The sequence below is a fragment of the Cavia porcellus genome, unplaced genomic scaffold, assembly GCF_034190915.1.
Source record: "Cavia porcellus strain 051 isolate PalLab524CR breed Dunkin Hartley unplaced genomic scaffold, mCavPor4.1 scaffold_6, whole genome shotgun sequence".
NCBI classification, from domain to species: Eukaryota; Metazoa; Chordata; class Mammalia; order Rodentia; family Caviidae; genus Cavia; species Cavia porcellus.
The window spans coordinates 70768916-70796847 of NW_026947489.1; the positions used below are offsets into that span (position 1 = coordinate 70768916).

At 38.6% G+C, this 27932-nt stretch overlaps 1 protein-coding gene across 12 annotated transcripts in view; it reads right to left on the minus strand.

The window, feature by feature from the left end:
• Window positions 1–27932, minus strand: part of Rhot1 (ras homolog family member T1) — a 69512-nt gene that overhangs the window by 29195 nt on the left and 12385 nt on the right. For 10 of the 12 annotated variants that reach the window (XR_010048181.1, XR_010048182.1, XM_013152214.3 and 7 more), the window contains exons 3-11: window positions 24779–24860; window positions 22717–22760; window positions 22400–22453; window positions 22085–22137; window positions 17082–17190; window positions 16580–16681; window positions 7265–7363; window positions 6537–6645; window positions 5738–5858 (exon numbers count right to left, since the gene is read on the minus strand). Coding sequence is in view for 10 of the 12 variants with exons in the window: in XM_013152214.3 (XP_013007668.1) it covers window positions 5738–5858; window positions 6537–6645; window positions 7265–7363; window positions 16580–16681; window positions 17082–17190; window positions 22085–22137; window positions 22400–22453; window positions 22717–22760; window positions 24779–24860 (773 nt within the window). In the remaining 2 variants the exon portion in view is untranslated. Of the gene's footprint in view, window positions 1–5737; window positions 5859–6536; window positions 6646–7264; window positions 7364–16579; window positions 16682–17081; window positions 17191–22084; window positions 22138–22399; window positions 22454–22716; window positions 22761–22845; window positions 22868–24636; window positions 24686–24778; window positions 24861–27932 lie in introns of those variants that run through there. The other 2 variants (XM_063250964.1, XM_023565004.2) reach the window with 2 other exon arrangements.

Genomic DNA, 27932 nt, shown 5'->3' on the forward strand with positions numbered 1-27932 from the left:
GGGCTACACAGTAACTTTAAGGCCAGCCTGGACTACAAGGCAAGACCCTATCTCAAAGAACCAAAAAATTAAGTAAATAAACAAATCCCATTTATCCACAGATGGACATCTTGGTTTATTCTATATTGACTATTGTGACTAATACTGCAACAGAAATGCAAGTGCAAGCCAGGGATATACCTCTGCAGCACAGCGTCTGCCTGGCAAACTTCAGGTCCTGAATTCTATTTCTGATAGCAAAAAAAAGGGAAGTGCAGGTGTCTCCTGAAACAGGACTCCATTTCCTTTGGCTATAAACCAGTAGTGCCATTGCTGAGTCATATGGTTACTCAATTTCCAGTTTTAAGAGGTGCCTCCACACTGTTTTCCACAATGGCATTCTCACCAACAGTATAGGAATGTTTCTCTTTCTTGTCATTGTTTATCTTCTTTTACAATGGCAGTCACCCTACTTCTAGAGGGTCACATTCACTGCAGAGCACAAACAGATCTTAAAAGAATGAGGCAAGTGCTAAGCATGGAAGTGAAGACTCCAGAGAAACTGTGGAAGGAACCTCTCTGGCCCGGGGGTGGGAAGGGATCAGCACCACAAAATGTCACAGTAACTGGGTAACCTAGTGGAGGACGAGGGGTTAGCATGGAGGAAGAAGAGAGAGAACGAAAACAACACAGGAAAAAGTAAGGACTAGGAAACATGTGTTTGGTAGACTGTATTTCCTCCTAAAATGAAGGTAGAGGATGAGCAGAACTGACCATGAATGACTCACACACTATTTAAGAAGCTTAGGTTCTACACTGTGTATCAGAGAGAAGTGACATGGGTGAGGTGGCAAAAACCTGGCAGCAACATGAAGGACAGAGGACAGAGTTTAATAAGAAGGCAGAGAGATTCAAGTGGTGACTCCGGGGGGCTGCTATGTAGAACATTAAAGGCAGAGACTACAAGGGAACTGAAAGAGATGGTTAGTATAGGCCCTGAAGCCTTGAACGATGGAATTTCCTGTATTATTTGAAAAAGCACTAAGCAAATTGCTAAGAATTATCCTTCCACCTAAATACCACAGAAAATAAAACTCTGAAAAGTTTCTCCACAAATGTATTTGTTTTGTTTTTGTTTGTTTTTGGAGAGGGTATCTGAGACAGGGTCTCGCTCTGTAGTCCAGGCTGGCCTTGAACTCACAGCAATCCTGCTTCAGCCTCCCTAAAGTATTGGGACCACAGGTATGTGCCACTATACTTGGCCTCATTCAGAATGCATTTGTTCCGGGAGAATATGGCGGACAGATAACAACTACTACCGGAGGCTCTCTGAAAGACTCGGCTCAGAAGCCAGGAATGGTGCGGACTAAGGAGACATAAGCAGGTGGAGATATGCTCTGCTGACTCAGGAACGAACTGGGCTGAGAGAAACCAACTTGGAATGCAGTCCTGGTGCTAAAACAGGAACAGAAAAGCCTCGGTGTGGAGGCTCGACTCCGGCGCCATTGTAAGCCGCGATTTGGGTTTCCCGCCGCGCGGCGGCTGGCTGCCTCTACAGTGGCTCGGCAAGAAGAAAGACGCGCAGAAGCTCTGAGAACGGCAATCTGCGAACGGCAGGGAGGCGTGCACTGACTTGTGGTGAGGTGAGTGAGAGAAACTGACACTCTACCACAGTTTGACTCCAGCGGAGGACTTTCTGGGCCCAAGCAGTCCTGCGGGAGCAGGGCGCAGTGGGACTCCAGCCACACATCCCCCTCTCGGGCTGGATTGGTGAAAAGTGCCTGGCCTGCGTGATGCTGCCGGCGGACCTGGTAGGCTGTCCCAACCCAGATCCCAGAGCCTGACGGTGGCCGGGAGGGGAGACGCGTAGGCTGCCTGGTCCGTAACTCCCTGGTGCGCAGCGGTGAGCGGGAACACCTAACTGGCGCAATTCGATCAGGCTGTGGCTGACTGGGAGAGAAGCTGGGCCTCTTATATAAGCTTGCATATATAAGGAACAGAGAAGAAGAGGCAGCATGGGAAGAGGCAGCAACAAGAAAGGCTCCTCGGCCCCCAATTCTGAGAAACAGGCAATAGCAGACACCGCACCAATACACATAAGGCGCCATATAGAGAGCCTCATAGACCAATTCAGGAATGAAGTTATCAACGACCTGAAGCTAGAAGTATGCAGAATAGTTAGAGAAATGCTAAGTACCACCCAAGAAAAAACAGGTGGTGGAATGGAAGAACAGAAAAAAAGGGGAGAATTGTTTGATGGAGAAAACAGAGAATGCATAGAATACGTGAAGCAGGTTCAAAGGGACTACCAAGATACTAAGAAGTCTATCGAAGACTGGCATAACAGCTTGAAAGAAACTAAGGACAGACTATCTGAACTGGAGGGCAGATTTGTAATATGGGAGAATGAAATGAAAAACTTCTTAAAAATAACAAAGAAACAAACAGCAATAATACAAAGACAAGAAGATGATAAGAGGATCCATAACTTAAGGATTAAGAACATAAAAGAAGAAGTAGGGACACAAACAAGTGAACTACAAAAGCTACTCACAGAAATAATCCAGGAGAATTTTCCTAATTTAGCAAAAGGTAAAGATACTCAGATGTATGAGGCATACAGGACCCCAGCTACCTACAACCCAAACAGAGCTACACCCAGGCATATAATAATCAAAATTCCAGAAATTCAATACAAGAACAGAATATTAAAAGCTGTCAGAGACAAGAAACAGACCACTTACAAGGGAACACCCATCAGAATTACAGCAGATTTCTCTGCACAAACCATCAAATCACGAAGAACGTGGGGGGAAATAATTCAAGCTTTGAAAGATAATAATCTCCAGCCAAGATTGAGATATCCTGCACAACTGTCCCTGGAAATTGATGGAAAAACAAGGTGCTTCCAGGATAAAGAGGAACTGGGGGAATTTGCAACCACCAATTCAACTCTATAGAGAGTATTGCAGGATATTCTAAAAAAAGAAAAATACAAAGAATCCAGAAATAATGGCAGAGAGGCCACAACGAATGGAGCAGAGAACAAAATGAAGAAGACAAACTGACAGCTACTGACAGAAAAAGAGCTCAACAGAAATGAGGCAGAGAAGATTGGATGATAGGAACAGCTATTTTGGAGAAAATGACATCTTAATAGGTAATACTGATTTAGTATCATCTTGTTTTCAAGTCTCATCTAGCTTTTGTCCTGTCTCCAATGGTCTAAATAGGCTGTATCTTATTGGATTTTATTATGTATGATAGTATAAGCAAAAACCTTTTAAAGACAAGGAGATTATACAGAAACCATTGTTCATTTTCTGTTAGTCGATTCTAAATACTCTGTAATGCTGTCATTCTCTTGAATGGTTTTACATTGTTTTGATATACTTAATGCTACAGTATACGAAGTTGTACTCAAGGATTTCAAAGAAAGAGACAATATGGTAACTACTTTTAGGTTAGGATTATCTAATGGTGAAACACTACTCTGCTTAAATGGTTATGTTTTGATCTGCACTGTTTCGTTGTTATGCCCTCTTTTATCTCAATCTCCACTCCATTATTTACTTTTTTATCTTTATCCTTTTAATTAAAGGAAAAAAATAGCAGGATATATTATAGTAACCCACTTTGACTTTTCATTACCTTGATTTAAAGCCCTGTGTTACTCTCACCATCTGGTTTTAAACTGATGTTCCCCTATTCTGTTTTGCTGGATAGTATCAGGTTTGAAAGTTTAGGCATCAGCTGTGAAGATAATGAGATTCATTATGACGCCCATTCTTGTTGACTTTTATCTACTTTTGAAGACCTACAATGTCTCCAATGATTTGGTTTTGTCGGTTTTATTCTTTACTGTTTTGTTCAATTGTATTATAACTAACGATATAGGCAATTCTATTAGAGATAGCGGGAGGCATTATAGTAACCATTGTTGATCACCTTGTATTATGTTTTTACATTATCTATTATGTCCACCCTTTTGACTTGACTGATTCTGTTCTGTTATGTCACATTTGGTTTTACTCTCTTCCAAAAAAGTAATAAGAACCGTGGGAGCAATGTAATCCAAAATGTGTAATACTCATTGTACAAAAGAGAGGAAAAGAAAGTGCTCTAAACTATATAACTGCATGTATATTTAAGTGTATAAGATAGAAAATGATATCACAGAGTTTTATTGGATCATTGAACAGAACTGTTTGCAGTATCATTGTTGGAATGTCCACTCTACAAGCTTTAATTTTGTGACTTGAACAATTATTTCTAAGATGGCAATATGTAATCCATTAACTAGTGATTTCCTACTGTTCTTTTTTTTTTTTCTGTAAATCTGTATAACTTGTACCCTTTCACTGTTTTTTTTCTTTTCTCCTTAAATAAAATTAAAAAAAAAAAAAAAAAAAAAAAAGAATGCATTTGTTTAAAAAATAAAAAAGCCTCAGGAAATTAGCTCAAGCCAAGATTTAGTCCCTTAGATAACCAAAACTCCAACTTAGAACTGATTAATGGACTAAGAATCTAATGAGAAAAAACTTCTTCCTTAATGATGGGAAAAGAGAAAACAACAACAACCATCTCTAAATCATTACATAAACAGCTGGAGATGCTACCCAAAAATAAAAAGGACACTACCAAGGTGACGTGCCACTGAAAAGGTGAGGAAGGTGGAAAAGCCCAGGGCCCCATCCCTAAGGAGCCTGCTTCCTCAAAGCAGAGAAGCAGCATCCTGCAATAAGGCAGCTGTGTGTGGGGCTGCACTGGGTCCCTCTGCAAACAACTGAAATAGCATTATCAAAGGAAAGAAAGATCAGTTATCGAGGAAAAATACATATTTTATCCTGAGCTAATACTGAGCCATAAAACTAAAGCTCTGGGCCCAGGGATATAGTTCAGTGGCATAATGCCTGCCTTGCAAGGACAAAGTCCTGAATTTGATTTCTGGTAATAAAATAAAATAGTGAAATAAGTAAGACACGTGTCAACATCACATTGCCTCACTTGTGTAAGAAGTTGAAACAACATATGTATATATGTACTTTATTTGTGTATGCATATAAAAAATAGTTAAGATAGTTACACTACTAATTTCTCTGAGTGCACTGAAGAGAAAGATCTTTGTTGATACTGTTCAAATAATTGAATACAGATATCTTGTGCTCTGGGTGAATGATTTGAGGATGACAATATGCAATGTATGTACCACTGTTGCCCCCTGAGGGGGAAATACAATAAAATAAAGTAAAATAAAACAAAACTAAAGATCTGATGAAAGCAAGAAAAATGCTAACTGACACAAATCTGATCTTTTGACTCCAAAAACCAGTTCACCTTGCATCTCTTTTTCTTCTCCAGTAAAATGAATTTTTTTTTCTTTTAAAGGTACCTGTTTTCTCTATGAGAAGAAAATACTACACCATGCTATAAATCAGTGATTTTCAACTGTGGGTGATTTTGTTTTCTAAGGGGACACTTGGCAAGTTCTGGAGACATTTTTGGTTATCAAAACCAGAGAAGGTGTTACTGGCACTTAAGGATATACAAAACATCATACAATGCACAAAAGAGGCTCCACAACGAGGAGTTATCCAGTCTAAAATGTCAATAAGGCTGAGGCTAGGAAACTCTGCTACAAACTTCTGCTATGATTCTAAATTATTCCTGAGGAGATTGAAGCCTACCTACCAACATGCTAAATATAACTTAAAAACATTCGGCAAGTGAAATCAATCAGAAAAATGAGGGTACATACATGGGGAATAAATATTCAGGCGTCAAATCTAGATCATCGTCATAACCAAATCGTCGAAGTACAGTCCAAGTAGTTTCGTGTCTCCCTCTCTGAATAAAAAGTGTGTGTAAAAAGAGAAAACCTGAAACAAAGATGACCAATAAACACAGTTGATGTGAAGAAGGGCTCTGAGGCACACAGCAGGAAGTATATTCTACATAACAGCAAGAGCTATATTTGTGAAAATATACTAGCTTCCACCACTAAGACAAAAAGATCAACAGTGCTTCGAAGAGAAAAAAACTCATTTCAGTCATTTCTTGCGAACAGCCAGTTCAGCAAGAGAAGTACCAGATAAAAGGGCCAAAATTATGGGGAATACACTGATGGTCACGAAGCTTCATAATGGAAACAAATGAAAATGTTTTCTAGATTGCTAATTTATTTTTATAGACAAAAATTCTCAACTTCAACTTCATTTCTTATTTCACTGTAGCTGCCTGCAATATATTCAAAAGGAAATGTTCTGAACTTGGTTGATCTAATGACTCAGGCAGAATTCCCTAAAATAATTTGTTGGAAGGTTGTTTATCAGAAGGAAGGATTTTAAGATAAATTTACTTCTCTTTCCCTCACCTGGCATCCCTGTGATCCCACCAATTTCTCGACCTCTAATTTATATTGACAGTAAACTCTTAATTATTCAAGTCAGTAAATACTAACTTTTCCTTAAAATACAAATAATGCAACAAAGATCTTTACCTCCTGCCAAATTTCAAACCATTAAGTTCAAAAGGGCAGAAAGACAGCAGCCACTCACCTTTCAGTGTCAACCCGCTGTCAGCCACCCCATCACTGATGTGTTTTCTGACTACATTCTTGACATCTTCCAGGGCTTGAGGAGCTAAAGGAGTGTTGAAACAGATCCTCTAGCAAAAAGACACAAGTTTAAAAATAAATCAATCAAACCAAAAATATAAAGCAATAACCTACAAGCAACATTAAATCAAACAAGTCACAACCAGAAGAAACAAATTCTGAATTCAGATAGCTGCTCCTTTGTATTAAGTAAAAATGTAACTGCTTACAAGAAATTTCTCAACTCCCCTCACCCTATTTCTAAAACACAAAGCTCTTTGTGTTGCTATGCTACACAAAACCAAGAAAGCAAAATGATTCAGAGTTCAGGCTTCAATTCTTCATTAATATACCCAATGCGTACTCTGAAATAAAACTATCAGAGTCCCCTCAATTTATAGACACGAGTCTTTTAATACCCTGAAGCTTAAATACCTTGATATGAAATATACTTTTAAATGAAAGAAATAAACCCTTATCAATGTGTTGTGTTTTTTTTACATTTTTTAAAAATCTTTTTTAATCTTTTTATCGGTGCCGGACTCATGACCGCCTGCTTGCAAGGTAGGTGCTTATGCCGCTAGGCTAAATCCTCAGCCCCTATCAATATGTTGTTTAAAATAATAAACCTTTAGTTTTTATTGGCAAGGAAAAACGGAGACACACATCTCTGAAACCAATGATAGCTACCTGAAAGAAGTTGAGTTCAGCATCGTTGAGTGTGCCGTCATTATCTTGATCAGATATTTTAAATATACGAGTAAGGGCTTTTATACAGGCTGGCTTCATCTAGAAATCATTGAGAAAGTAAATGATTGTTTTAATTAAAGTAGGACTTTCAAACATGATTTTCATTAGTAATGCTGGGAATAATTCCAATTGTTCTAACACAGCATCTAATACAGCAACAACAGGAAAAATGAACTAAAGCAAAGCCATTTTTACACTTATTTTTTTAAGTAAATAAGACAATATTTACTGGAACTGATATTTGGAAATGTTTAAACTCTCCCTTCACAACTATGAATTCTGTAAGGATGGGCAGAAAAGTAGTGGATCATCTGGATCATTGGAAAAGATTCATTCTGCTAGTCACATTAAGCAAAAATATTTTATTTCCTCAGATCCCATAAACAATTTAAACTGGCCAGGTGCAGTGGTGCCCTCCCAGCACTCGGGAGGCTGAGGCAGGAGGGTCACTGCAAGTTCGAGACCAGCCTGGGCTACAAAGGGAGCTCAAGACTTACTTGAACTGCATAACAAGACCCTGTCTCAAAAAGACGAAAAGACAAAAAAAAGAAAAAAAGAATAGAGAGAATTTGAACTGATAAAATTACTAAAGGCTTTTTCTCCTCATAGCAGATTTCTGGTAAGAGAATGGAACTCGACATTTTGATCTGTTGTGTGCATTTGCACTGGGATATAAAATAGGCTTATTCACAATCAGGCAGCAAAATATCACTGGCTAACAAGTATAAAAAGCTATGTGTAGTGATGCACACCTGTAATCCCAGCACTAGGAAAGCTGACACAGGAGGACTGCCATGAGTTCAAGACCAGCTGGAGGGGCTGGGGATTTAGCTCAGTGGGGCTGGGGATTTAGCTCAGTGGCATAAGCGCCTGCCTTGCAAGCAGGCAGTCATGAGTTCGATTCCTGGTACCGATAAAAATGAGAAAGACAAAAAAAAAAAAAAATGAAGACCAGCTGGACTAGGCAGTAAGTTCAAGACCAGCATGAACTACATAGCAAAACCCTGTCTCAAAAAAACAAACAAAAAGAATTGTAAAAATATTTAATTTTTCTATTATGAGGTAATAACCACTTACTTTAAAAACCTTGCCTTTTGATAGTATGTAAATCTTTTATAAGCATTGTTGTTGAGGATATATTCTGATAGCTTCTTAATTACTTTAGGTTATATAAAAGATAGAGTATCTATTTCCCAACACTAGTCTGTAAGAGTACAAGATAATCACTGCCAACAATTTTTTTTTTTTGTCTTTTTTCCTTTTTATCAGTACCGGGGATTGAACTCACAACTGCCTGCTTGCAAGGCAGGCGCTTATGCCGCTGAGCTAAATCCCCAGCCCCACTGCCAACAATTTTGAGAATGAAAAAACTTTCAGTGGCTGAGACTGTAGCTCAGTGGAAAAGTGTTTTTACTAAGCATGTGTAGTTTTGGGTTTGACACCTAATATTACACAATCAAAACAACAACAAAAAGACTTTCAGGAAAACCTTAAAAGTTTTAACTTGAAGTGTATCTCTCATAGACATATCTCAATCAGACAGATGAGATGGCAAAGTAAGAAAATATGTAATTATTAACTTACAATTTCAGCTACATAACTACCCAAAGCAAAATAGTAATGACAGCTTTGATCATATTGTCAAATTAAAATGCCAAAAAGAAATGCTTTAAAAAACAGGAAAGGAATGTCAGATGTGGTGGCACACACCTGTGATCCCAGCACTCAGGTGGCTGAGGCAGGAGGATCGTCATGAGTTTGAGGCCAGCCTGGGCTACACAGTGAGTTCAAATTACAGAGAGACCTTGTTTCAAAAAAAGCAAACAAAAAGAATGAGAAAAAAATAGGACAGGTAATAATAATTTTATTTTGTATTAAAAATGAGTCTCTAGGAAAGCAAATTTTTTTTTTCTTTTCTTTCCTGGTACCAGGGATCGAACTCATGACCTTGCACTTGCCAAGCAAGTACTTATGCCACTGAGATAAATCCCTGGCTATAGAAGAGCAATTTAACAGAGTGGGAAAAAAAATTGTAAGATATAAAGAGATGATAGATAATAGAAAGGTAAGTCAACTATTTAGAGCACTGGCTAGGGTTACCTGTGAAAAAGCACCAAGTGTCCACCCAGTTATCTCCCTTCTAGGTATCTTTCCAAGAGTTAAAAGTCGTTGTATTATAGGGTAACATGCACATCCATGCTTACAGGAGCACAATTTATAATAGTTTTATAGACCTTACAGACATCACACATGTCCAGCAGCAGACCAACGGATAAGGAAAATGCAGCATGTATACCCAAATGTATGTATACCAAAATGCGGCATGTATACACTGATACAAAGAAAGATACACCTGAAGCCTTCATAGGCAAATGGATGCAACTGAGAACATGCTAAATGAAATAAGCCAGACACACAAGTTTAAGTATCACATGGTTTCTCTTACACAAGAAATAAATAAAAAAGCAGGAGAAGGGCTGGGGATTTAGCTCAGTGGCATAAGCACCTGCCTTGCAAGCAGGCAGTCGTGAGTTCAATCCTCAGTACCGATAAAAAAGAAAAAAGACCAAAAAAAGCAGGAGATAAACAGGAAGTAGGGAGGGGCTAAGGATTTAGCTCAGCAGCACAAGTGCCTGCTCAGCAAATACAAGGTTGTGAGTTCGATTCTCAATACCAAAAAATAAAAAGTAAGAAGTAGGGAGAAGTTCAAATACTTCCCCAAATTATGTACTCCATTGTTTTAAAAATATTTTCATGTATATGCAAATTAATATCTTTTATACTACCAGTTTATCTTAGTTCATTGAAAAAAGTTTTAAATTATTAGCTGTTCCTTTTTTCACAAGAATTTTTTTAGCCCCTTTGGCCAGTATGTTGCTTGCAGTCTACCTTGTAGATACTTTGTAGTTTACTTTAAATATAACAATACACAATGTATTAACTACTATTATTCTTATTTCATTATGAAATTTTGTCTTTTTTTGTAAAATAGAAAAACAGAAGACTATTAAGTAGTCTATGCAACATCAACAACCACGGGTCACTTATTTTTTAAATAAGTAAATGGTAATACATTGCTTCAATACATGTGATTATCACATTAGACACTCAGGATTAATAAAGATAACATTACTAAATTTTATTGTCTTTTTAAACTGTTATATAATAATCTAAATTTCCCAAAAGTATAATTGCTAGAATGATATACACAACTAAACTAAAAATAACTTTGTTATTTTGTGAAAGTGATTTTTCCTCACATAATAAAAGGCTATAAAAAATAATTTAAGACTGATGGGAGAACATGGCGGATAGATAACAGCAGCTACGGAGGCTCTCTGACACAGCCAGCAGAGAATCCAGGAATTGTGTGGTGTGAGGAGTCCTAAGCAAGGGGAGATATACCCTGCCGACCAAGGAACGAACTAAGCTGAGAGAAACCAACTGGAAATGTAATCCTGATGCTATAACCAGAACAGATAAAATCTCAGCACGAAAGCTGGAACCCACACCTCTGGAAACCGAGTTTTGAATTTCCTCCTGCCGCTGCTGCTGCTGTGTCTTGAATCGGCACAGCAGGGAGAGAGACCCGCAAAAGTTCTGAGAGCTGGAATCGGGAAACGGAGTTGAGAGCGGGACTGACGGGGAGCCCTGCATTGACCTGTGGTGAGAGGAATGGGGACCCTTCCTTAGAGTAGCAGGCTCCAACAGAGGACATTCTGGGACCGGGCAGAACCAGAACAGGACACTGCAGTGACTTTAATTGCATATTCCCCTCTCAAGCGGGATTGGTGGAGAGAGCTCGGGCTGGGTGACACCAACCATATTACTGATGGGTGACACCCATCAGAATTACAGCAGACTTCTCGGCACAAACCATCAAAGCACGAAGAGCGTGGGGGGAAATAATTCAAGACCCAGTAGGCTAGCCCAAACCAGGTCCCAGCGTCTGGTGGCACACCCCAGCAGTGAAGACTCCAGTAGGTTGACCTGGAGGGGCAGGCCCAGCAGAGGCTGCCCAGGTCTGTGTCTCTACTACACTGCAGTGGGCGGGAACACCTAGCCAGTGGATTCAAACAAACTGTAACGACAAAGAAAGAAACTGGGCCTCCTATATACACATGTATGGAAGGAACAAAAAGTATGGGAAGAGGGAGCAACAAGAAAGGGTCCTCAGTCCCCAATCCTGAGAACACGGATCCAAGAAAGGTAAATGCAAAGGAGAATGAGGACAGAAAACATGCAATATCAGACACGGTACCAATAGACATAAAACAATATCTCCGGAGCCTCATAGGCGAGTTCAAAAGTGAAGTATTTAATGAAGTAAGGCAAGATATAAGTAGAATAGTTAAAGAAATGCTAAGCACCGCCCAAGAAAAAAACAGATGGTGGAATGGAAGAACAGAAAAAAAGGGGAGAATTGTTTGATGGAGAAAATAGAGAAAACATAGAATACGTAAAGCAGGTTCAAAGAGATTACCAGGAAACTAAAAACTCTATTGAAAGCTGCCATAACAGCTGGAAAGAAACTAAGGATAGATTAGCTGAACTGGAGATTTGTGAAGTGGAAGCGTGAAATGAAAAAATTCTTAAAAATAACAAGGAAACAAACAGCAATAATACAAAGGCTAGAAGATGATAAGAGGATCTATAACTTAAGAATTAAGAATGTAAAAGAAGAAGTAGGGACACAAACAAATGAACTACAAAGGCTATTCACAGAAATAATCCAGGAGAATTTCCCTAATTTAGCAAAAGGTAAAGATACTCAGATGTATGAGGCATATAGGATCCCAGCCACCTATAACCCAAACAGAGCTACACCCAGGCATATAATAATCAAAATTCCAGAAATCCAATATAAAAACAAAATATTAAAAGCCATCAGAGACAAGAGACAGATCACCTACAAGAGAACACCCATCAGAATTACAGCAGACTTCTCGGCACAAACCATCAAAGCACGAAGAGCGTGGGGGGAAATAATTCAAGCTTTGAAAGGTAATAGCCTCCAGCCAAGATTGATATATCCTACACAACTGTCCCTAGAAATTGATGGGAGAAACAAGGTGCTTCCAGGATAAAGAAGAACTAGGGGAATTTGCAACCACCAATTCAACTCTACAGAGAATACTGTAGGACATTCTAAAAAAGAAAAATACTAAGATTCCAGAAACAGTGGCAAAGAGGCCACAATGAATGAAGCAGAAAATGAAACGAAGACAAAGTGACAACTAATGACAGAAAGAGAGCTCAAGAGAAATGGGACAGAGAAGGTTGGATGGCAGGAACAGCTATTTTGGAAAAAACAAGACATCATAATAGCTAGTACTAATTTAATATCATCTTGTTTTAGTCCCATCAAGCTTTTGCTCTTCTGTCTCCATCGATCTTAACACGTTGTATCTTCTTGGATTTTATTATATGTAATAATATAAGCAAAAAATTTATATACAAGGAAAGACCATTGTTCATTTTCTGATAGTTGGTTCTAAATACCCTGTAATGCTGTCATTCTCTTGAATGGTTTTACATTGTCTTGATATGTCTGATGCTACAGTACACGAAGTTATACTCAGAAATTTCAAGGAAAGAGACACTATGGTAACTACTTTTATGTTGGAATATCTTGTAGTGAAACACTATTTTGCTTAAATGGTTATGTTTTGACCTGCGCTGTTTTGTTGTTATGCCCTCTTTTATCTCAATCTCCTTTTATATTATTTACTTTTTTATTTTTATCTTTTTAATTAAGGGAAAAATAAAAAATAGCAGGATATATTATAGTAACCCACTTTGATTTTCGATTAACTTGATTTGAAATCCTGTATTGCTCTCACCATCCTGTTTTGACTGATTTTCCTCTATTGTGTTTTGCTTGATAGTACCAAGTGCAAGAGTATAGGCAACTGTGAAGACAATAAGATTCATTATGATGCCCATTCTGGTTGACTATTATCTTCTTTTGAAGTTTTGTAATATCTCCAATGTTTTGGTTTTATTGGTTTTGTTCTTTACTGTTTTGTTCAATTTTATTATAACTGAGAATATAGATAATTCTTTTTAAGATAGTAAGAGGCATTATGGTAACCATTGTTGATCACCTTGTATTTTGTTTTTACATTATATATTATGCCCATCCTTTTGATTTGACTGACTCTGCTTTGTTATGTCTCATTTGGTTTTACTATCTTCAAAAAAAGTAGTAAGAACTATGGGAGTAATAAAACCCAAAATATGTAATTGTCATTGTACAAGAGAGGAAAAGAAAGTGCTCTATAGGATATAACTGCATGTATATTTAAGTGTGTAAGATAGATAACCATACTGAGTTTTGTTGGATCACTGAACAGAACTGTTTGCAGTCTCATTGTTTGAATGTCTACTTTATATGCTTTAATTTTGTAACATGAACAATTATTTCTAAGATGACAATATGTAATCTATCAACTAGTGATTTCCTACTGTTTATTTTTTCTGAAATTTTGTGTAACTTGTACCCTTTTTGTTTTTTTTTTTTTTTCTTTTTCTCCTTAAATAAAAATTAAAGAAAATAATAATAATTTAAGGAGGTTGGAGATGTCTCTCAGCATCACAAGTGCCTGACTGGCAAATACAAGGTCCTGAGTTCGATTTCCAGTACCAAATCACAGTAATAATAATAACGAGAAGGAAAATACAGTGATGCATTTGTCATCAAAGCTTGAGATGCATCAGAAGCTAGAGTGCTCTAAGGTGTTGGCTCAGTGTGATTTGTAAAGTATTAACCACTTTAAAATATAAACCAGAAATGACTATTAAAATGTATTAAGTGTTCTACCTCAATAAAACTGCAAACAATTTGTACAGTAATAAAACTTTGTACATGAGTTAGCTAAAGTCTGACCTAGTAAGTACTACTATTACCTAACAGTCATACCTTTTCCACTACTGGGTAAGCTAGGAGCAACACAGGTCACAGACTTCATCACAGCTGAAAGTATAGCTTGGGCTTTCACTTTGAATATGATTTTTTTGATGACTACCTCAAATCTGTGTTAACAGCTTATTATTGTTATCTAAATAAAAGATTCTGGTATAAGGATGGCAGACATAGTGCTAGGGGTATAGGTGAGTGGTATGGCGCCTGCTGGCAAGCTCAAGGTTATGAGTTCCAATTCCTGATTTTTAAAAAAAAAATGACACTTGTACACGCATAAAACAAGATATAACCTAAAAGTAAAAATTCTACTCAGTCAAGTGCATCTAAGAAATGAGTAACAGATGGTGGTAGGTGCTTTACTCTTGTGGGACTAGGGGAGAGGCCAGGGGATTAGCAGATTAGCAGAACTAATAATAGGCCTGAAACAAAGCAGCAATTAAAGAACTGAGAGCACACTAACAAGAATTTAATGTACTGCGAAGCTAAACTTTTAGAGGTAAATCCCTACAGTACAAAAAGTATTACCCAAATTTTTTTGATGATGAAATAAAACACCTGGCAGAACCAGAATGGAATGAGTTTGTAACAAGTATACTTAGTGACTCTCATGAGGCAAATCTGGGAAATATTCAGTTACAAGTAAATTACTATCTATGGCCATACTACCTACACATGCCCAATCTCATCTGAAAGTAAATTAACTGTGCCTGGTACCAACCACCTATAATATCAGATACACAGGAGGCTGACAAAGTATCTTCTGCCTCAATAAGTCTTCTTTTTTTCTTTTTGAGACAGGGTCTCACTGCACAGTTCAGCCTGGCCTTGAACTCACTGTGTAGTCCAGGCTGACCTCGAACTCGCAGCATCCTCTTGCCTCAGCCTCCCGAGTGCTGGCATTACAGGTGTGTGCCACCAAGCCTGGCTGGAATCTTCATATATTACTAGTAAAAATGTAAAATGGCAGGACTGGGGATTTAGCTCAGTGCCTGACTGGCTAGCGCAAGATTGGGAGTTTGATCCCTGGTATGCCCCCCCAAAAGGTAAAATGGCTGGGCCATTGTTGAAAACAATTTAATAATTCCTTGATAAGTTAAGCGTATAATTACCATGTGATTCAATAATTCTACTCCTAAGCTGGGTGTGGTGGCTCACGCCTGTAATCCCAGCACCAGGGAGGCTGAGGTGGGAGGATCATTGCAAGTTCGAGACCAGCCTGGGCTACAAAATGAGCTCAAGGGCGGCCTGAACTGCATAGCGAGACCCGGTCTCAAAAAAGACCAAAAAAAAAAAAAAAAATTCCACTCCTAAATATAACTCAAAAGAATTGAAAATAAATGTTTCAATGAAAACTTGTATGTGAACATTCACATTTGCTGGAAGGGAAACTACTCCAATGTTTACAAACAGATAAGGGGATAGAAAAGGTTTGGTGCATCCATACAATAAGATATCTTCTGACCCTAAAAAGAAATGAAACTGCCACACCACAGATGAACCTTGAAAACATTATGCTAAGCGAAAGAAGCCACAAACAAAAGGCCACACACTGCATAATTCAATTATTATAAAATGTCTGGAAGAAACAAAACCTTAAAGATAGAAAGTAGATCAGTGCTTGGCAAGGGGCTAAGGTAGAGAGGATTTGGGGACTAACTGGAGAGTTTCTTTCAGGGGAGATGAAATGTTCTGGAATTAGAGGATGATTATATAACTTTGTGAATTTACTAAAAAAATAAACAACAAACCCGAAACACCAAACTGCATACTCTGAAGGGGTGCATTTCACGAGTATATGAGTCTATCCAAAAAATATAGTCACTTTTTTTTAAGTCTAGGGCGAAATATTCTTAAATTTTAAACATTAAATTTATTACATGTTGTATACATGCCCATAAACTACACAAGGGCTAGGGGTATAGCTCAGTGATAAAGTATATGCCTAGCACATCCGAGATCCTGAGTTTAAGCCTCAGCACTAAAAAATGAAACAAAACAACTCTTCAAGTTTTTTGATTGAGTGTTTTTAAGTTTGTAGATTCTGCAATAAAGTAAATCATTAGCTAAATATTTGGATTTTTGGTTGAGGCCAATTCTTCTGTTTGCTTTACGGCTACTTTCAGAAATAATATTTAACCTGGAAAGCATTCTGTGTATTTCATGTGGAATTTCATGGAAGAAAAGTAGTTAGAAAATGCAACAGTTTCTTAAGCAATAAATTTCAATTTGAGGGGGATTAATCTGCGCGAAACATACACAAGAGCTACTAACAGCCACCACCTCCTAGAGTTTCCTCTCCTCATTCCAGTCCCTAGAAACAGCAAGAGTACCTCCTTGTCTTCTGGGCAGTACAGGGGCCCTGTAGGATGAAGTACAGCTTTCTGTGCATAGTAAAAGAGCTCTGATATGTTCTTCAGGTTTTTTGCTGAACACTGAAAAAAAAAATTTTAAAAGTTTATATACTCCAAGTCAATTTAACAAATTTTTTTTTAATTGGTACAGGGGATCAAATTCATAACCTCACACTTGCCAGGCAGGTGCTCATGCCACTGAGCTAAATCCCTGGCCAATTTTAAAAATTTTTGACTACTAACATACAGTAACAACATTTCTTGACATATCTGAAAAATGCAATCATCATTTGTGGACATCATTAACATGACCGCTTACAAAGAGCTTAGAAGACAACACGAAGTTGAGTGTTTTCTCTGATGCATACCGCTTTAAAAAGAACAGAAAATTTATTGCAATCTATATCATCACCCTCCTATTCAGAACCTCTACTTAGTGAGAATTCATGAATAATAAATTTCCAAATCAAATGAGTCATACCTCCACACAGGTTTCTATTTCTGTATACTGATTCATAATTGGAAGGATGGTCTCCATACTACTATATTCCACCAGATCAGATTTGTTCCCAACCAGTATCAAAGGCAGCCTGAAATAAATAGGACACATTGGAATAAGGAAAAACATCAGATCCATAGTTTGATTTACATTCTAACTGAAATCCTTTAATTAATTTCACTGTATCTCTACTATAGTCAGATCAAGGCCCTAGACAGAAGCTCACTTGCTCATTCAGCATTCATTTAGTGAACTCCTGCAAGCAACATGCTCAGAGTCTAAGTATTAAGGGTACAAGGCAAAGACTATCTCTCCTCATTGTAACAGAGAAAAACAAAAGTGATTAATAAACCAATAAACAATTTCCAGTTCAGTAAGTGTTATGAAAGAACTGAAAAGGGTATATGGGATAGAATTAGGAGAGGAAATTAATTAGAAAGAGTGATAGAAAAGTTCTCTGATGAGGTGGCATTTGAGCTAAGGAGTAAAGGGCAAGACAGAATCAGCCACGTGAAGAACAGGGAAGAGCTGACTGGGAAAAAGCAACAGGGCAGGCGTAGGGCCCAGGTACAAAGACCAGCAAGTGGGGCAGCAGCATGGGGAAACTCAGGGTGAAAAGAACTCAGCAGGGGGAAAGAAGTGTAAAAGGGGGCTGGAGAAAGGATCAAAGGCCAGACACAAGCATTAAAAGCTACTGTAAATACTATGGATTTTAATGTAAATGCTCATAAGCAGAGGTCCCATCTGATTCACTTGTTTTGTTTGTTTGACAAGGTCTTGCCAGATAGTCCAGGCTGCACTTGAACTCACAGTGAACCTCCTGCCTTAGCCTCCTAAGAGCTTCAATGACAACATGTGTCATCCATGCGTTTATTTTTTTTGATCTGTATTTCTTAAATGCCACAATTTGTTATCTTTTACAGATACATATTAAAACTACACATATTACATGGTGTGACCTCAATGGGAGGGGTGATAGCTGAAACAAGACCAGCCATGTTGAAGTTGATACACTATTCTCTGTTGTTACGCTTTTTTGTTTTGTTTTGTTTTTTTGAGATAGGTTTCAACAGTTCCAGCTGGCCTTGAGTTCCCTTTGTAGCCCAGGCTGGTCTCGAATTCATGGCAATCCTCTTGCCTCAGTCTCCCAACTGCTGGGATTTTGGCATGTAAAACCATGCCTTGTTTAAAAAGATTTTTTACTAGGAGTGTAAAAAATCCAGCACTCAGGAGGCTGAGGCAGGAAGATTGCCATGAGTTTGAGGCCTACATAGTAAAACTCTGTCTCAAAAAAAAAAAACAAAGGAAAAAAGTAAAAGATTTTTCTAATGTGATGGCTTCAATTAGAGCTGCAACAGTGAAGATGAATAAGAAATACTCAGATGAGAGATCTACTTGAGGACTAAACTGACTGGAACATCTGAAAGATTAAACACATAGTTGAAGGAAAGGCAAGAACTGAAAAAAGCGCACATGTTGGCTAGACAAAGTGCACAGATCTCCAAAGACAGAGAAGACCAAGGGGTTCTGCTGTTTCTTGGTGGCAGTGGGGGCAGGGAGGTAATGAAGAATTTTGTTTTAAATAACGGAAACCTGAGAGGCCTATGAAAAATGAAATGGTCTCAAGCGTTCTTATGAATCCTAAGGGTCAGCGTGGAGGGACAGCAAAGCAACTTAACTGGATGCTGGGCTGCAACAAAAACACTTGTAGCACTGATTCTGCCCAGGTAGAGTGACCACTGTGCTTCAAAGGACTGACCCACCGTATAGGCCAAATGTAGTCTCCCCATCAAGCCAGAAAATTACCAGAACCACAGTGGTTTTTAACAAAGGTGTGTATCACTCATGGAGCTGATGGAGCTTTAAAAAAAAAAAAAAATACATGTTTCGAAACCATATTTAAAAATTACTGATTCTAAAATTCTAGGGTGGGCCGAAAGCATACTTTTGAGTGTCTCAGGTAACAGTAACACACATTCCTGATTAAGAACCACTGTGTCAAAAAAAAAAGAAAGAAAGAAAAGTAAAAGACAAAAAAGAGCCACTGTGTCAGCAAGATGTGGTGGCATGTCCCTATAACTCCAACACTAAGCAAGCTAAGGCAGAAGACCACAAGCTCAAGGACAGCTTGGGTCTATACAGTGAAACCCGCTCTTAAAACAACAAACCATGGCTGGGTATGGTGGCTAACACCAGTAATCCCAGCACTTGGGAGGCTGAGGCAGGTGAGTTGTGGCAAATTCCAGACCAGCCTGGGCTACAAAGTGAGCCCAAGGCCAGCCTGAACTGCATAGCAAGACCGTGTCTCAAAAAGACCAAAACAACAACAACAACAACAAACCACTGTGACAATGGCCCAAGATACAGAGGTACTAAGGAACAATACGGGTGTAACTGATGCAAACTGTAAGTGTGAGGCCCCAATAACAAGTTATTTGGAAAAACAAACAAACATACAAGCAAACAAAACCTCAAGTCTTTAGAAAATATAACGCCTGTACAATAAAAAGTACACCTTAGGAAGTCCTCAATCGGAAGAATAAGCATGCTCATATAATTCAAAAAGAGAAAGGTCATAGCCTAGGGACGGGTACACGTATGACTATGGACCACAGCCACACCTGTGAATGCTAAATCAGACCCCCTAGCATCAAAAGCCACTTTGAAATGGCACCAAAATGACCACTTAAACTAGCCACATTTTAGGAAGCCATAAACAAAAGAAAAAAAAAGCCATGACACAGTTGGTGCCTGACAGATTCAGACAAAAGTGCTTTTTTCTGAAGAGTCTCTCAGGAATACAAGGAAATGGTTTGAACAAGAAAGGCAAGTGTCATGAACAAGTGGATCCTGGACCACAGGCAGTACTGTCCAACAGGACATTCTACAGGGCTGGGAACACTCTCCATCTGCACTGCCCACTGCTATACCCTGGGACCACATGAACTATTAGGGTCTTGAAATGGGGTTAAGTGTGCTGGAGAAAATGCAATTTTATTTTTATTTAATTTCAATTAATTCTGCGGCCCTTCCAGGGGGAGAACCACCAGTATCTCCTGAGATCCATGCCATGTTGGAACTTAGGATGCTGGAAAACCAAGCAAGCAGCTCCCTTCCCTGGTAAATGGCTGCGGTGTGGCAGACTGCGGCCCTTCCAGAGGAAGAACCACCAGTGTCTCCTGAGACCTGCACCATGTTGGAACTTAGGACGCTGGGAAGCCAAGCAAGCACCTCCCCTCTCTGGTAAGTGGCTGCAGTGTGGCAGACTATGGCCCTTCAAGAGGGAGAACCACCAGTGTCTTCTGAGATCCAACCATGTTGGAACTTACGAAGTTGGGAAACCAAACAACCAGCCTGCCTCCCTGCTAAGCAATGAACCTACTGGTGCACGGCCTAGAGTCAAATATCCCACTTCCCCTACCCGCCTTCTCCTGGTCCCCCCCCACCCTCCCCCACCCCCCCACCCCCCGCCTTAGCAAATGGGAACCAAAAATCTGAGCATCTCCTGGGAGGTTGACCATAGCAAATAAGGGGGATTTCCTTCTACCATCTCTTTTGAAGGCAAATATTTTTATTACTGTTTTGCTTTATTCTGATTAATGGTACTGCTCTATTCAATATTCTGTTTTGATAAGTTCTATAATGTTCTGTATTTCATTTTATTTTTGATATACATGATTGAAAGAACAAATAATGAAATATACTGTGATACCTATTAGTTACTGTACTATAGTTATTAACTATACAGTTACTGGAGTAACCTGCTGTGAAGTTCTGTACCAATTTCACTGTACGATCTTAGTTGGCTTTATTCTGTTTATTCTGTTGTATTTTACTACTTTCAAAATAAAATTAATTTCAATTAATTTATATTTTCACAACTGGGTCAGGGATATAGCTCAGTGGTACAGTACTTGTAAGGAAGCCTAAGGTCCTGAGTTCAATTCCCAGTACCAAAAAAATAAATAAAAAGCCAGGCCAGGTGGTGCACACCTGTAATTCCAGCATTCAGGAGACTGAAGCAGGGTTCCTAAAGTTTAAACCAACCTGGGTTACAGAGTGAGTTCAAGGTCAGTCTGAACTACATAGTGAGACCCTAGGTCAATAAAACAGTAAAACAAACAAACATAAACTAGAGGCCATAAAAGTTGGAAGGTTTCTACCCATTTGCTGGGTTGGTGGCACATGCATATAATCCCAGCATTTGAGAAGCTGAGACACCAGGAAGATTGCTAAGAGTTTGAGGTCCGCCTGGGCTATGTAGTGACACTGTCTAACAACAAAAAAAGAAAAAAAGAAACAAAACATTTTCTTCACAATGTTACTTATTTGACTGGACATACATTATTTATAAAGCATTTGAGTCTTTTTTTTTTTTTGGTACTACGATTATGCCACCCATACCTGGCATTTATGCCCACAACTACTATTCTGCTTAGAAAAGTAGAGAATGCATTGCCTCTTGCTCTTTCCCTATCACACTGTAATTCCATTCCTCATTACTGGAGAGCTCAAGAGACAGGTGGTCTAGGTGCATAGCTCAGTGGTAGAGCTCTAGCCTAGCATGTGCAAGTGTGCTAAGTGCTGGTTTTGATCCCCAGTACCACGAAAAAGAAAAAGGGAGACATGACACACAATACAGGTGGAAAGTACACTGTAAAACTGAGACTTTCAAGCTGCAATTTGAAAAACACAAATGCAAAATGATCAAAATATTTAATGTCTGTAATTATGAATCATTACAGTATCACAGATCTCTCTTGCTTTGCTCTCAAATATATTTGCAGTTTCAAATGATCCTTCCCAAGAGGTATGTGGGTGTGCATGGAGGTGGGTAAACAGAGACAAACCTATAGACAAAGCAAATGTGGCCCAATGTTAACAACTGGTGGAGCTAAAAGAAGGGTTTGTGGGTGTTAATGACTATTTCTCGTACCTTGCCTACAAATTTGAAATTTTTTAATGCAAAATTAAGATAGAAATACCTGCTGTCTTTGTCTGTTCTTTCATTAATGAGAGGAATCCATCGACTTGTTACCTAAAATGAAATTCACAAGAACTAAGCCATGATGCAGATTTTGAAAAATATTGTCTTAGATCCTTAAAATTCTAAACTGAGAATCAATCTTGAAAGTATCCCACTAAAACTTAACTAGAGGGGCTGGGGATTTAGCTCAGCGGCATAAGCGCCTGCCTTGCAAGCAGGCAGTCGTGAGTTCGATCCCTGGTACCGATGAAAACGAAAAAGACAAAAAAAAAAACTTAACTAGATATAGTGAGAAAAAGTTATGCATTCATACCTTATCAATAGAATGTTTGTTGTTGACAGCATAAACTATGCAGATGACATTAGCCTAAAAGAAAAATTAACAAATTAATGCCATTTAAAATAAAAGTATAAATAGTACTATCTAACTGATATATTCAGGCCAAGCAAAAAATAAATTTGGAGGGAAGAAAAGCTTGCCTTGAACCAGAAAAATATTCCAAAGAAGTTACAACAGCAAAAATATAACAAGAATTAGAAGTCTTGATCAGAAAATGAAAAAAGTAGGTAGAAAAATCATCACTATTTTTCCCTCAAAACAAACCTCTGTACAACCTTTCTTTGACTCACCTGTGATATTTCTTGATGAAGTTGTTCATCACTCTGTTCTGCTTCTACAAATGACAAAAATTCAGTAGTTCACATTTCAAATATGTTCCTAAGACTAATAGTCAAGCTAAAAATCTATGCTGCACCCACCTCGCATCCCTGAAAGTGGCTTGGAGGTCAGCATCAGGCTAGGTAGAAACAAGACACAGGCAAGCTGGTGGAGAATGAGCTGAACTATGATAAGGAAACTGGCTAGCAATGGAAGACAAGACTGCAAGAGGATAGCTCAGACACAGGAGAGAAGAGCCACTGTGCAATAAATCTAGGTCAGCATCTGGTCCAGAGTTGAGGAAGGTCAGGCAAAAAAAAAAAAAAAAAGACCAGCAACCTAAGATAAAAGACCGAGTGCGCTTCAGGGTCAGAAGTTCAGACAAAGAGTCCATCCACACAGGAGCCAAAAGGCCACACGAGACACTGCGATCTTTTGATCACCTCAGCGGCAGGCTTGCTACTTCTCACATAGGAACTGGTCACATCTTCAGTATCTTTCCATATACTGAGTAACTAACAGATGAAGGCTTTAAGTCCAAACTGAAGTAAATCTAGTGGCTACATGTACTAAAAAAGAGTAATTCTGTAAGTAAAGCTAGTTAGAAGACTTATTGAAGGCCAGGTGTGGTGGCTCACACCTGTAATCCCAGCATTGGGGAGCTGAGGCGGGACGATCGTTGCGAGTTCAAGACCAGCCTAGGCTACAAAGTGAGCTCAAAGCCAGCCTGAACTGCACAGCGAGACCTTGTCTCAAAAAGATGAAAAAAAAAAAGATGACTTATTGAGGCAGAACTTTTCCTTGGCTTTTAGGACAGTACTGTCCAACAAACATACAATGCAAGCCACATATGTAACTGTTAATTTTCTAGTACTTATTCTTAAAATGGTAAAAATTTTATTTACCCCAAAACACACAAAAAAATTAAAATTTCAAACACTGAGGTATTCTACTCAACACAAACAATGAGGTATTTTACATCGTCTCTTTCATAAAATACTTAAAGACTCAGTTGTATTTTACACTAACAGCACATTTCAATTTAGAATAATCATATTTGAAGTAGTCAATGACCCATTAAGGAATTTTAGAATATGGAATACTAGTTTGTCCAAAAAAGTACTATCATTATATTCATATCCATTTTTCAAAATACTCATTTTTTCTAGAAAGCAAAATAATTTAACAATTAACTAGTAATACATAGCAAGTTTTTTTTAATTACTAAAGCAATACATGTGTACTTCCTATGTAACATAACCTAACAACTGTTCTCATTATTTCATGACAAAAGTTGATGAAGAATAAACTAAGCATGTTTTTCCCTTCAGTGTTTTGAGACAAGGTCACACTGGATTCAGCAGCCTTGAACTCACTATGTAGCTCAGGCTGGTTTCAAACCTGCAGCAATCTTCTTGCCTCAGTATTCTGAGTGCAGGGACCACAGGTGTGTGCCACCACACCCAGCCAAATTCTTAAATTCAGAACTCTTTCTAACTTTACAAGAGAGTGCCTCAGTGCCTGATAATAGAACTGCCCAGACTTTCTCTCCACAAACACACCAATTCCAGAAGAGTGATGAGTTACAGACTACTTACCATTTACCTTTCTTTCCTCACTTTTTATTACTATGGAACCCAGTTTCCGTATTTTAGGGACAGGGAACTGTCAGATGGAGGTCTTGGGCGGGATGTGGGGTGGGAGTGGATAGAGATATAAACAAAACAAGATAGAAAAGGATGGCATCCTGTGACAGAGTAGCGGCAATCTGTCTCTCTGAACATTTTGAAAAGATTAGTAAGAATCTGTTTTCCAAACCCGGGCACTGGCAGCACACGCCTGTAATTCCACTTGGGAAACTGAGACAGGAATGCCATGAGTTCAAGACCAACCTGTGCTACATAGTGAGTTCAAGGCCAATCTGGAATACACAGCAAGAACCTGTCTCAAAAAACAAACCAACAAAAAACAGAAAATGTTTCCATAACTACTAAATTAACCTTAAGAGCCTCACCTACAGAGCTTACCCATTACCTGAATAATCCACAATGTGTGTTGGGACTCTCTCAGGGGTGACGTCAGCTGGAATGGTGATTTCCTCTGCCCGAGGGGGAACCTTGGTTTATAAACACACACAAGGAAAGAAAAGTGTTTGGTTACCATCAGTCAAACTTGTTAACAGGTCATGTAAATTTATCTGCATCAGGCCGTTCACCCATAACTTTCCTTACAGTACCTGGTGTACTTTCTATTATTTGTATAATTTTGTTTTTATCATACTTGATATACTTTTAAATATACTTATTTTTGTGCTTTACCACAAACACAAATGTATATTAAAGTCACACAATAAAAACTTTTAAAACAATTAATAAATAAAAGCAAAAATAGTTTTCTTTCTTTAAAAAACATGTGTCTTTTGACCAGTGTAAAAAAAGGACATACCAAAGATATTTCAGGTCTATCACAGACTAAAACAATTCTTATTTTTATCTGGTGCTTCAAACACTGGATTTTTGAAAGATATTGTTTTTATTCTGTCTTCTTAAAAGCTACAGATACTCTAGAAATAGGGGCTAAGACAATCTTCTGGGATTGGGAGTGTAGACTTGTTGTAGAGCCCTTGTCTACCACGTGCAGCCCCTGGACTAGATCCCAGGACCTCAAAGCCCACAAACAAAACAAAAGATCTTTCAAGTAAACCAATAAATTATCAGAATTAATGTCTTCCACAAGACAACCATTTGGCTACATAAGCCTCATGTTTAATAACTATTTTTCAGGAAGACTACATGATTTTTTTGTTAATTAAAAGCCCTTTGCCAGGGGCTGGGGATTTAGCTCAGTGGCATAAACGCCTGCCTGGCAAGTGTGAGGTCATGAGTTCAATCCCTGATACCAAAAAAAAAAAAAAAATAAAAGCCCTTTGCCACGTGTGCCTATAAATCCCAGTACTCAGGAGGCTGAGGCAGAAGGAGCCTATGCATTTGAGCCAGGCCTGGGCTACACAGTGAGATTAGCTCTAAAAACCTAAAACAAAACAAAAAAATTATCCACACTAAAGGAGCTATACTAAAAAGATCTTTAAGTTAAAATATAGGAAACTTAGGAATATAGCCCAAGTGGTTATAAATTAATGTTAATGATTCTGATCATTTATGAAACTGTATTTCATGTCTCAACTTAAATAATCACTTTTTAACTGTCTTATTTAAGGGGAGAAAAGGCTACAGAAATGATGAGTGGCTGTGAACACTGAAAACACCTCCATGTAGCAGATACTGCACCAAAACAAAATCAAAAGCTCAAAAACAAAGCAAAACACTACCACCTGACATCAAACTTCTCTATGAATGATGAAATTATACAGATATTCTTATCTAAACAAGAGTAAAAATACATCAAGCAGTAAAGAAGTCCCTTTTCCCATTCTCATTGCAGTCCAGAAGTTTATATTTGTAACCTCATGGAAATGTTACTGAAATTCTGGTGAGTTCATTCCAATCTACAGCCTCCAGTGCAGCCCAGCGTGAGAACAAAGACACTAAGACATGTTCATAGTTAAGGGCAGCCTGATCCAGATGAGAGTTCACGGAGCAAAGGCCTCAACCCCAGACATAATCTGGATTTTATTAATTCACGAAGAAGGGAGTGACTTGAGGGTGACTGACAGAATGGCAGGAATTACGTGAGTACTGAGAGCTGGGCTTTGTAGGAGGCCTGAAAGCCCCTCTGCAATGCGCAGAAAGGAGAATATGCAGAAAGACCAATCTGCATAACACAAACGAGGTAGCATTTCATGTTCAGGAAGCTGGTGCTTCAGCTCCGACATGCACACCTTCTCTGTTCTGGGAAGTCACAGCCTCCTATCTTGAGGCTCAACCCAGTTGACCAATCTGGAATATTGGCTTTGCATCCCATCAAGCTTAACTGTTTAGGGAGGCAAAGAGGCGGGGAAACTGGGCTGCCCATTGTTGGTTGCCCTCTGGATTCAAAGATTACACATCAGTACTTCAACTACTTCTATTTATACTGCTTAGAGCCACTTTAAAGGAAAAGGAAACAGCTTAGCCAGCTCTGCACCTATCAAGACAGGGGGACAGGGCCAGGTAGGGCCAAAGTGGAGGTCATTGCTCTGTATTAAAGGAGAGGCTTTCAGGTAGTCGTCTACAAAGCAGGACATGGGGGTGCACACTTGCAATTCCAGCACTCAGAAGGCTGAGGCAGGAGGACTGCCACAAGTTCAAGGCCACTCCTTTGAGCTACATAATTAGCCTTAACTACAAAGTGAGACCTCATTTTTTAAAAAAAAAGGACAAACCATGACACTATGACACTTGTAATACTATGTTAAGAAAAAACATGTATCATTTTCATCCATTGTGCTGATCCTATTCCCCATAACAATAAGACTCAGACTCACAACAGATCTTACTTTCTCTCTCTCTCTTTTTTTTTAAGGTTTTCTGAGCCAGGGCTTCACTATAGAGTTCAGGCTGGCCTCAAATTCACGAGTCTCCCAATGCTGAGATTATAGACACATACCACTATGCCTGGCCTAGAACTTTCAAATCATAAATAAATGCACTGCTAATCAGAATAAAACAACCTGATTTTTGATGGTACATCACTATCATTAAGCCCATCTTATCTGAGACCCATGACAATTCTGAGATACATTTGCTTCTTCATCTGTAAAAGAAGGAAAGTACACGCTATGAAAGGTTTTCAAATATGTGTGCCAGAATTCTATTGGTTTTGACAAAAACACCTCCAAGGCTAAGCAGCATCAAGCAGAAGGCAAAGGGGGATCCAGTCTTTCTTCCTGGTGCCAATGAATGGAACATTTGTCATCCCTGATACTTTGGGTTTACGAGTAAACCTTATTTATTTGAAGGCTCACACACTTTAGATGATCCTTACATTCTTTTCAGCTCCCATTTCACAGATGAGACTAATAAGACACAGAGGTGAGCAATTTCCCAGACACCATCAAAGAGCTAAATACGAAGGACTTAGGTGAACTCAGATCTGGTTCTTAAGATATTCTCTGTAAATTAGTATGGGATTTCTAAAAAGTTGTAACTGTTGAAAAGGAAACACATGGGGTGAAAAGGTAGAGTTGATTTCATTTTTAATTCAGTTTTGATACATTTTTAAAAATATAAATATGGAAAAGAAATAACAA